Consider the following 10000-nt stretch of genomic DNA (forward strand, 5'->3'; position numbering starts at 1 on the left):
TCGCGTTCATGCATGCTAAAAGGTCTGGCATCATTGACCAATAAAGAGCAGCATTACTATTTAACTTGGTTACAGTGATTCTGTCATTTTTTCATTCTTTCCTTCTCTTTCTCTTTCTCTCGTTTTTTTTGTTTGTTTGTAAAATCAGGGTGAAACAGGGTTGCCAGGTCCACGAGGGCCTGAGGGAGAGCCAGGTAAAGGTGAACCAGGAGAAAAGGTGACCATGTTAGACAATATTAACACCTACAGGTGACCAGTTGTAAATAATGAGAGACACAGACAATTATATGATATTGCGCTGATTATATGACGTAGAGACGAAGGCTGCCTGAGCCGTTAACTGCAGTTTTAATGTTTCTGAATTGTCTGTATTGAAGCCTTTTAACTTTTAAAGTAATAGAGTGCATTGCATGTTTATTTTTTGTTTGTTTTGCTGTGGTGATCAAGCCATTAATGCTGAACCTATTTAATGCAAAATTGTTAAGACCCCTGATGATGCTGATTAATTAGTGACTCATTTAACGACTAAATTAAGATGATGACTTAATTAATGACTGAATTAAGATGATGACTTAATTAATGACTGCATGTGGCAGAGATGTGGCAGGTGACAGCCTCTTGACTATCTGTTTCCAGGGCGACCGAGGGGACCGGGGCCATAGAGGTCTCCCAGGAGCAGTGGGCCCTGTGGGGCCAGCGGGGGCCAAGGTGAGCCCCAAACTGGCCCCTGAGACACACCTGGGGCCCCAAACCCAATATTCAGGAGTTGGGCAGACACTAGTATCTGAAATATATGTCTGCATGTCACGGCTTCCTGGTCATGTGGTCCAGGTCACATGGTGCAGGTCACATGTTCCTGGTCACATGATCATAATCACAGGGTCCATATCACATGGTCCTGGTCACATGCTGCAGGTCACATGATCACAGTCACAGGGCCCAAGTCACATGTTCCTGGTCACATGATCACTGTCACAGGGTCCAGATCACATGGTCATGGTCACATGGTCCTTTCCCATCTGTGTGAGTGTCTGTTTCCTCTCTCTCCAGGGAGAGCCGGGGATTCTAGGGCTGACGGGCTTGCCAGGGCCAGCGGGGAGGAGCTTAGCGGGGACAAAGGTCAGCCTGTCTCCGCCCCCTCCCTACCGAGAGCACTTCTATGGGAATGGATGTTCTGCTCTTGGCCACGCCTCCTCATAAATATTCATGAGCTAGAATGTAGCCTTTGGAATCTCCTGGTACACGCATAGAGCTTCCTGTAGTTCGGGTGTTAGAGAGACGTGGAACCAGAGAGCCAAGCGTAAAGATAGACAGACAGCCTCCTCCCTATTCTCCATCCCAAATGCACCTTCCCTGCTGACCACTCCCACAGACATGGAAGGAGTGATGTCATTATGATGTGGCGTGTTCTGATTGGCAGGGGGACCCTGGTCCAATTGGGCCATCTGGCCCTGTCGGGGAGGCTGGAATCGGGACGACCGGACCCAAGGTAAACCCCCCAGAGGGGGGCGGGGGATTCCAGGGGGAAGGTGGGGCATGTGGGTGGAGAACAAGGTGGAACCTTTGAGCTGGTGCTCCTCTGTTTCAGGGGGACAAGGGACTCCCCGGACCTGTGGGACCAGCAGGAATAAAAGGGAAAGGCTCCACCGGACCTCTGGTGTGTGTGTGTGTGTGTGTGTGTGTGTGTGTGTGTGTGTGTGTGTGTGTGTGTGTGTGTGTGTGTGTGTGTGTGTGTGTGTGTGTGTGTGTGTGTGTGTGTGTGTGTGTGTGTGTGTGTGTGTGTGTGTGTGTGTGTGTGTGTGTGTGTTAGTTATGGTGTTACCCATGGCTACTTAATCCTGATCGGTTCTTCCTGATTGGTTCCCTCTGACTGGTTCTTCCTGATTGGTTCCCTCTGATTCTCAGGGACTCCCCGGGTTGCCAGGTCCAGCGGGAGAGACAGGTCTAGAGGGGAAAGGGTTACTCGGTCCCAAGGTGAGAATTTAGGCTGAATCCTCCAGATATTCCCGCACACCGTGAATGTAGTAAATACTCAGTATGAATTATTTTATATTTTATATTATTTATTAAATTGGCAATTGCTAACAATAAATGCGTCGTTCTACACCACCTAAACTTACAGACTCTATTATTATAACATGTTATTTCTGAGATGGTGAAAGTGAGATGTAGTGGTTAAGGTTTTTTTGGGGTAACAGTTTGATGTAACAGTTAGTCTTGTAAGGTTTTTTTTTTTGCAGTAATGGTGTGATACAATGGTTAAAGTGTTTTGATGTTTTTGGAGTAACGGTGTGATATAAGAAGTGTTTTAGGTGCGACAGTGAGGCATTGTGGGTAAATAAATGCATATCCTTGTGTGTACGTGGGCAGCCCAGGGAGAGGGGGTCAGCTGCACTGGTAAGTAACGCCTCGTAACTGAAGCGGATTTCGTCTGTCCCCTCGTTAAGGGAAATCAAGGGATCCCCGGGGTTCCAGGGACGTCCGGCCCTCCTGGAGTGGGACTGATCGGCCCCTCGGTGAGGAACCCCGACGCGCCTCTGTTCAAACCCCGTTTATAACACCCGACTTTCCCCTTGTGGCTAGGCCCACCCCCTGGTAATTTTCGGAGAAAGCAGAGGGGTGTTGGAGCCCCCCTGCCAGCGTCTGACTGTCTGAAGAGAACGCTGGAGCAGGCAGAGCACCCCTCCCAAAAATGAAACCCTTGCAAAATCGTGTCACTGAAAAAGACAAAAATCTGTGCATTTCACCCTGAACACGTCGATGAAAAGACCCGGAGGCTGTAAGTCTGGTTTGAGTGGCGGGCCTGGATGAGCACACTGACGCATGTTATCTCCTTCCCAGGGTCTGGCGGGGCAGCCCGGGATGACTGGGCCTCAGGGCCTGGCAGGGGACGGGATTCAGGGCCCGAAGGTACGACTCACGGCCGGGCGTCGCTCCCACACTTCAGTTTTTAAACGTGTTTATTTTTTAATGGGATGAAATGCGCGAACCCTGAATCACAGCAGTGCTGCATGATGTTCTTGCGCTTCCCTGTGTGGCCTGTAGGGGGCGCTAGGATTCCAGGGCATGGCTGGCCCCCGGGGGGCCCCAGGAGAAGGTCGTCTTGGATCAAAGGTACCAGCAGAGGAGACTGAAGGCACACCTGTCTGAATTACACCTGTGCTCACCTAATGCAGATCATTTATCATAGCTATATTAGCCCCACCTGTGCTACTTGCATCCTCTATTACCCATCTGCTACAAGTACCACTACTTCCACATCCTCCCTGTGGTGCTTCATTTGATTTACACCAGGTTTTACTGCTGTTAAGTAGGCTACGTATTAGCACAGACTACGGCTATTGGCAGGCACCTGCTCATTGTTGCGTAAACCTGCTTTGTGATGTCATCACGTTCTGACGCTCTGATTGGCCAGCATTGATTTCCCCTGTAGGGAAACCGGGGGCCCAATGGGGAACGTGGCAGAAAAGGAGAAGGAGGAGAAATGGGAAATCCAGGATCAGCTGGAGACGTGGTACAGTAAATATACTATACTACAGTATACTAAATATACTACATTACAGTATACTAAATGTACTACACTCCAGTATACTAAATATATTATACTACAGTATACTAAACACACTGTACTCACAGCATAATAAATATACTATTCTACAGTATACTAAATACACTGCACTCACAGCATACTAAATATACTATATTACAGTATAGTAATTATATTGTACTAACAGTATACTAAATATACTATACTCACAGCATACTAAATTTACTAACAGTACACTAAATGCGCTATATTCACAGCATGAATATGCTAAACTTCCAGTATACTAAATGTGCTGTATTCACATTATTTAATGTAAATATGGAATATGAATAACATGATTAGATGGTTCGGTGGTTTATTTGTAGATTATGATTTGTAATATGGACGTGTATATGAGAGCGATCGCGTCTGAAATAGCCCCTCTCCATGTTACAGGGACAAGCTGGGCAGAAGGGGGACCCTGGCCTGACGGTTAGTGTATCATATTTCAAAATGTGTGTGTGTGTGTGTGTGTGTGTGTGTGCGTGCGTGCGTGCGTGTGTGCATGTGTGTGTATGCGTGTGTGTATGTAATTTCAACACTGCTCGAATTTACTTGCTCTACAGAAAGAGGAAGTCATCGAAATCATCAGAGAAGTTTGCGGTAAGATTAAATATCAGACTTATTAAATAAATATCACACTCACTGTTTTGTCCAATGTTACTGGACCCTCAGTTCAGTGTTGTTTCGAGTTGAATGAGGACCTCTTCTCTTCCTGTTTGGGAAGGGTGTGGCATAAGGTGCCGGGAGAGGCCCCTGGAGCTGGTCTTTGTGATTGACAGCTCGGAGAGCGTGGGGCCCGAGAACTTCGACCTGGTGAAGGACTTTGTGAACGCCCTGGTGGACCGCGTGCCCGTGAGCCGCGAGGCCACCCGCGTGGGCGTGGTCCTGTACAGCCACGTCGCCACGGTGACGGTGGGGCTGCAGCAGCCCTTCGACGCGGACGCGGTGAAGGCGGCGGTGCGCGGGATGCCCTACGTGGGCGAGGGCACCTTCACGGGCAGCGCCCTCCAGAGGGCGGCGCGCGTGCTGCAGGCCGGGCGGCCCGGCGTGCGGAAGGTGGCGGTGGTGATCACCGACGGGCAGACAGACCGGCGCGACGCGGTGGACCTGGAGGGCGCGGCGCGCGACGCCCACGCCGGCGGCGTGGAGGTGTTCGTGGTGGGCGTGGTCAGCCGCCGCGACCCGCACTACGCCGAGTTCGTGGCCGAGATGAACGCCGTGGCGACCGACCCCGACCACGAGCACGTCTACATGATCGACGACTTCAGGACCCTGCCCAGTGCGTGAGAGTAACCACGGACACCGGAACCTTCCGCCGGCCCTTCCTCTCACATCCGCAGTCTCTCTCAGAGGATAGACTGTGTAACCATCATCATCCTCATCATCACTCATTCACCTGGCCGCTTTTGCTCAAAGCACACTCACTCACTCACTCTACCACTCATTCACCCAATCACTCACTCACTCACATGCACAACCACTCATTCACTTACTCACTGGTGATGATGATGATGGTGGTGGTGATGGTGATGATGATGGTGATGTTGAGGATGGTGGTTATGATGACGATGATGGTGATGGTGATGGTGGTCATGGTGATGTTGAGGATGGTGGTTATGATGATGATGATGGTGGTGGAGATGATGATTATGATGATGGTGATGTTGAGGATGGTGGCGATGATGATGATAATGATGGTGATGGTGATGTTGAGGATGGTGGTTATGATGACGATGATGATGATGATAATGATGGTGATGGTGATGTTGAGGATGGTTGTGATGATGATGATGATGATGATAATGATGGTGATGGTGATGTTGAGGATGGTTGTGATGATGATGATGATGATGGTGATGTTGAGGATGGTGGTGATGATGATGATGATGATGGTGGTGGTGATGATGATGGTGATGTTGATGATGATGATGATGATGATGAAGGCTGAGTTTTATCTGCCAGCGTTGGAAGGGAAGCTCCTGAGTCAGATTTGCGAGTACGTCCATGACACCATCCTGAACGCCATCGCCGGCTCCTTCCGGTCCTCCGGGCTCGGGCGCGGCCTGCCCCTCCTCCCGGGCCGCGGGGACACGCCCACCTTCACCAGAACGGCGCCGTCCGGCGAGGACTCCCCGAACACCCTGACGGAAAGGTCCTCGCCGTCTCGGGACGTCCTGGGGCCGCCGGTCCCCTCCGCCGTGTCCGTCCTGGACCCCCAGACCGCCACCAACTGGCAATACGTTCCGGACGCCACCCACGCGCCCCCAACCCGCGTCAAACCCGGTAACCGACCTCGCCCTTTCACCTTTCACCTTTCACCTTTCTACCTACTGGCTCAGAAACATCCCTTTCTCCGAGGGTATAAGATCCCGTGTCCTTGTTTATACAGAGAGATCCAGCCACCCTGAGGTTGTAGACTCCAGCATTCTGGGGGATTTTATCTTTTTTCTTGCAAACATATTTTTCTCTCTCTGTCTCTCTCTCTCTCCCCCCCCCTCCCCCTCTCTCTCTCTCTCTCTCTCTCTCTCTCCCCCTCCTCCCCCTCTCTCTCCCTCTCTCTCTCTCCCCCTCCTCCCCCTCCCTCTCTCTCTCCCTCTCTCAGGCGAGGGCTGTGAGCAGGATTTGGACCCAGGCCCGTGTCGGAACTATGCGGTGAAGTGGTACTATGACTCTCTGGCTAACTCCTGTGCCCAGTTCTGGTTCGGCGGCTGCAAGGGGAACAGGAACCGCTTCGAGACCGAGTCCAACTGCATAGAAGCCTGCGTTCGGAAATGACCCGCACACACACACACACGCGCGCGCATACACACACACACACTCACGCACATACACACACACACGCTCGCATACACACACGCACGCGCACACACACACACGCACACGCACACAACCACGCGTGCATGCACGCACGCACACACACACGCACACACGCACACACACGCACACACACACACACACACACACGCACACACACACACACACACACACGTGCACGCACACACACACACACACACGCACACACGCAAGGAGCCGAATGTGACCCACAGGTCCTCTGGACTCTGTTTGTCTGTCATTCATGTTTACAATACACTGTACTGACCACTGTTATGTAAGCTGTACAAATGAATGCAAAGGAGTATTGTATGTAAGGCTTGATTATTCCAAAAGGTGTCGACGCATTAAGACTGGAAACCCTTTGTTTAACGTTAAGCTGGACCGATATGTGATAATTCACTGTCAATATCACCTCAAAGTTACACTAAAAGCAGACCGTCTGTAACGGGAAGCAAATTGTATAAATATAGCCTTTATAATTTTATAAAAATGTTCAAAATGCCATTTTCAATAAAAGACACAAATACAGTGTGTTTGTGTGCTTGTGTGTCAGTGTGTGTGTGTGTGTGACTGTCTGTCTGTCTGTCTATGAGTGTGTGCGTGTGCGTGTGTGTGTGTGAGATGATGCACTGCAATGCTGAACTTATAACCAAACTTCACTACACTACAGTCTAATATAAGCTAATATTCCCAAATTTGTCATTCCAATAAAAATGCAGTTTTTCAAAAGGAAAACCCAGCTGGGTTGACCGTCCCACTTCTCAAGCTAACATAACATGACAAAGTCACAGAAAACAAAATACAGGCATACGAACATACACGGCATGTCCCAGAAATTGGACTAATGAATGCAAGGGGAACACGGGTTAAATCTGTACCTATGTCCATACCTACACAGTGTTTCTTTAGTCACCACAGAGGAGCCACGAACACCAAAAGTCTTCATAAATGTTTTCAGGGCAACAACAACAACATTGGCGCCCCAGTCCGGAAAACTACATGAATCTTAAAGACACTGAACACCCGTTCAAATATTTGTGCTGTATAATCACAATTCCCGCAAGAATTCAGAACAATTAAACTGCTCTCCAAACAGGCTAGCCTTTGTCAACCAGCACAACTTGCGGTAAATTATGCCTCCGAACGCGTGAGGGCAGTATGATATGGAGTCGTGGCGGAATCATGCAGACTAAAAAAATATCTGTGGTGCTGTTTGCGTAATGACGAAAGCAGAAGTCTTATCAAAATAATGTACTGTAGAAAGACTGCGTATAATGCCTACCTTTGTAGAGCAGCTAGTAAGTTCCGGTTAGTGCAGTAGGACCTTAGATTTAACAAGTTCCGGTAACGGAACATTTGCTGGAATAATGGCACATTAGAATTTCCAACAAACAAGATATTGTCCGATGTCTTGTTACGATTGAAGAATCTCAGCAGAACATGTCAGGTCTTTAGGAACGCAAAAAATGTCACCTTAGGTAACTATCCTTCTGTATATCTCTAAGAGTGATGAGGTTAATTCTATGTGTTCACAGACTGCGCGCCTTCATTTGATTTAATAGCAGATACGTCCGATTTGGGCTCAAAATTCTGAATACCCGAGGCTTTGCCGAACTAACTTTGCTTGACCTAGCGAGTTTTGGGACTAAAACCCACTCACCAGGCTATCGCTATTTCACTCAAGGTAAGATACCGTACCTAGCTAATAGTATTTTTGATGTGGGATTAAGATAAAGCGTGTATAATCTGTCATTACATACGTGCAATTTGCTCGCTTGCCAGCACTTCATATGAATTTTCGCAACTTACAAAATTGCAGTATTTTGACATAAGGTAGCGATTACACATTTGCTTGCTGGCTGCTAGATCATTAAAACAGTTGGCCTGTTTGTTAATTAAATCTGTGTGTTTTCCAAAGACGAGGGGCGACGCATGGCAAATCCCGCCCACGTTTCAAAGGTGCGGGCATTGTACAAACGGATTCTCCAGCTGCACCGGTTTTTGCCGATAGACCTACGGGCCCTGGGTGACCAGTATGTCAAAGACGAATTCAGAAGACACAAATCCGCAAACCCGGCGGAAGTCAAGTCCTTTATGATCGAATGGGAGGTAAGACAAGTTTTAAGATTCACCTCATCGTTGTCCCAAGGGGAAAGTTGTCTTTGGACTAGCGCTACAGTGCAAATTACCTGTGGTAGATGCACGAGCAAACATTCTGTGTGCCTCTGTTGTAGGCGATTTTTAAATAAATCACACCCATTTCATAATTACCCTGCAGTACATGTGCTCCCACTCATTCTCTACCTACTGTTATTAAAGGGATAGTTCACTTTCTGTTTTTATTAAAGTAGTATTTCAGTTCTGATGTATGTTTCCGGTTGGCCTGTTCAGTTCTTGTATGTGATGGAAGATGAATCTGTTTAGAGAAGTTTCTGCAAACCCTCTGGCAGATACAGGGGCATTCAGGGGTACATTACCTAATAAAGACATGACTTTAGTTTGGGTATACCCCCCTATCCACCCATAAATTGCACCCTTGGGTCTAAAACAAGCTTGTACAGCAACTTTATGCCTTCAGAGGATGTACATGTTTCCTACCCTGTTGTTCTTCAGGAAATTATGTTTAATATTATTTCATTTTTAGACTATTTCCCTGCAGCATGAGACCACTGCAAGAGGAGCTCAAAACTTTCATCTTTGTGAATTGATGGTATAAAATGAATCTGCTCATCTGGGCAGACTCTGGAAACATTGCTGTACAGGCCATTGAAGATGCTTGCACTGGTGCTTTAGAACCCTCAGTTTCCCTATAGCGGCTGATAACTACAGACTGATAACTACAAGCTGATAACTACAGACTGATAACTACGGGCTGACAACTACAGGCTGACAACTACAGGCTGATAACTACAGGCTGATAACTACAGACTGATAATTACAGACTGATAATTACAGGCTGATAACCACAGGCTGATAACTACAGGCTGACAACTACAGGCTGATAACTCAAGATGTTCTGCATCTGGGCTCAAGTTGTTAGAAACCTGAATTCACGAGCACTTTGGCAAACATCAGAGAAAAATCAGTACAACCTCAGACTCAGATCTCCATGGAAAGGGAGAATAGGCACAGTGGAGCTATTCAACAGAACTGGCCAGTTCACTAAATAGGCCTGGTGTAGTCATATTTTCAGCAGGTCAGGTGTAGGTTATTCCAGGTGAACACCACGGCTCACCGCTTCGCACCGCCGCTGCTTACCCTCTGAGGCACTTCCCCCTCCGCTAAATATTTAACCTGGGAAGACCCCGTCGGTCGTCCCCCTTAATTAACACCCGTGACCCACGTGTCTGCCTGTGTGAGCGGGTCAGAGTTAGCATGCTGTGACCCAAGCTTTTAGCTGTTAGGCTAACGGCGCTTTAGCTTCACTCAGACAGGAAGTACGGGTTGCCATGTTATCACCAGGGCTAATAACGCTACTGTTTGGGCTGACGGAAGAGTTGTTTTCACACACAGTAGCCGTTCAGCTCGTCACACTGAGCTGTTTACCGGCTGTTTGATATTTCCAACAGCTCTGTT

General features: G+C 48.3%; 2 protein-coding genes across 2 annotated transcripts in view; both read left to right on the forward strand.

The window, feature by feature from the left end:
- Nucleotides 1–6439, forward strand: part of col28a1a (collagen, type XXVIII, alpha 1a) — a 26008-nt gene extending 19569 nt beyond the window's left edge. Inside the window, exons 20-34 of the mRNA XM_035430656.1 lie at nucleotides 149–217; nucleotides 637–708; nucleotides 1051–1119; nucleotides 1421–1489; nucleotides 1589–1657; nucleotides 1906–1974; nucleotides 2448–2516; nucleotides 2842–2910; nucleotides 3046–3114; nucleotides 3434–3514; nucleotides 3983–4018; nucleotides 4153–4189; nucleotides 4314–4868; nucleotides 5552–5872; nucleotides 6192–6439. Coding sequence (XP_035286547.1) covers nucleotides 149–217; nucleotides 637–708; nucleotides 1051–1119; nucleotides 1421–1489; nucleotides 1589–1657; nucleotides 1906–1974; nucleotides 2448–2516; nucleotides 2842–2910; nucleotides 3046–3114; nucleotides 3434–3514; nucleotides 3983–4018; nucleotides 4153–4189; nucleotides 4314–4868; nucleotides 5552–5872; nucleotides 6192–6364 — 1827 coding nt within the window. The 3' untranslated portion in view covers nucleotides 6365–6439. The remainder of the gene's footprint in view (nucleotides 1–148; nucleotides 218–636; nucleotides 709–1050; nucleotides 1120–1420; nucleotides 1490–1588; nucleotides 1658–1905; nucleotides 1975–2447; nucleotides 2517–2841; nucleotides 2911–3045; nucleotides 3115–3433; nucleotides 3515–3982; nucleotides 4019–4152; nucleotides 4190–4313; nucleotides 4869–5551; nucleotides 5873–6191) is intronic.
- A 1301-nt stretch (nucleotides 6440–7740) lies between these two features.
- sdhaf3 (succinate dehydrogenase complex assembly factor 3) overlaps nucleotides 7741–10000 on the forward strand; it is an 8466-nt gene continuing 6206 nt past the window's right edge. The window contains exons 1-2 of the mRNA XM_035429438.1: nucleotides 7741–8108; nucleotides 8343–8533. Coding sequence (XP_035285329.1) covers nucleotides 8357–8533 — 177 coding nt within the window. The 5' untranslated portion in view covers nucleotides 7741–8108; nucleotides 8343–8356. The remainder of the gene's footprint in view (nucleotides 8109–8342; nucleotides 8534–10000) is intronic.

This window comes from Anguilla anguilla, chromosome 8 (assembly GCF_013347855.1).
Source record: "Anguilla anguilla isolate fAngAng1 chromosome 8, fAngAng1.pri, whole genome shotgun sequence".
NCBI lineage: Eukaryota > Metazoa > Chordata > Actinopteri > Anguilliformes > Anguillidae > Anguilla > Anguilla anguilla.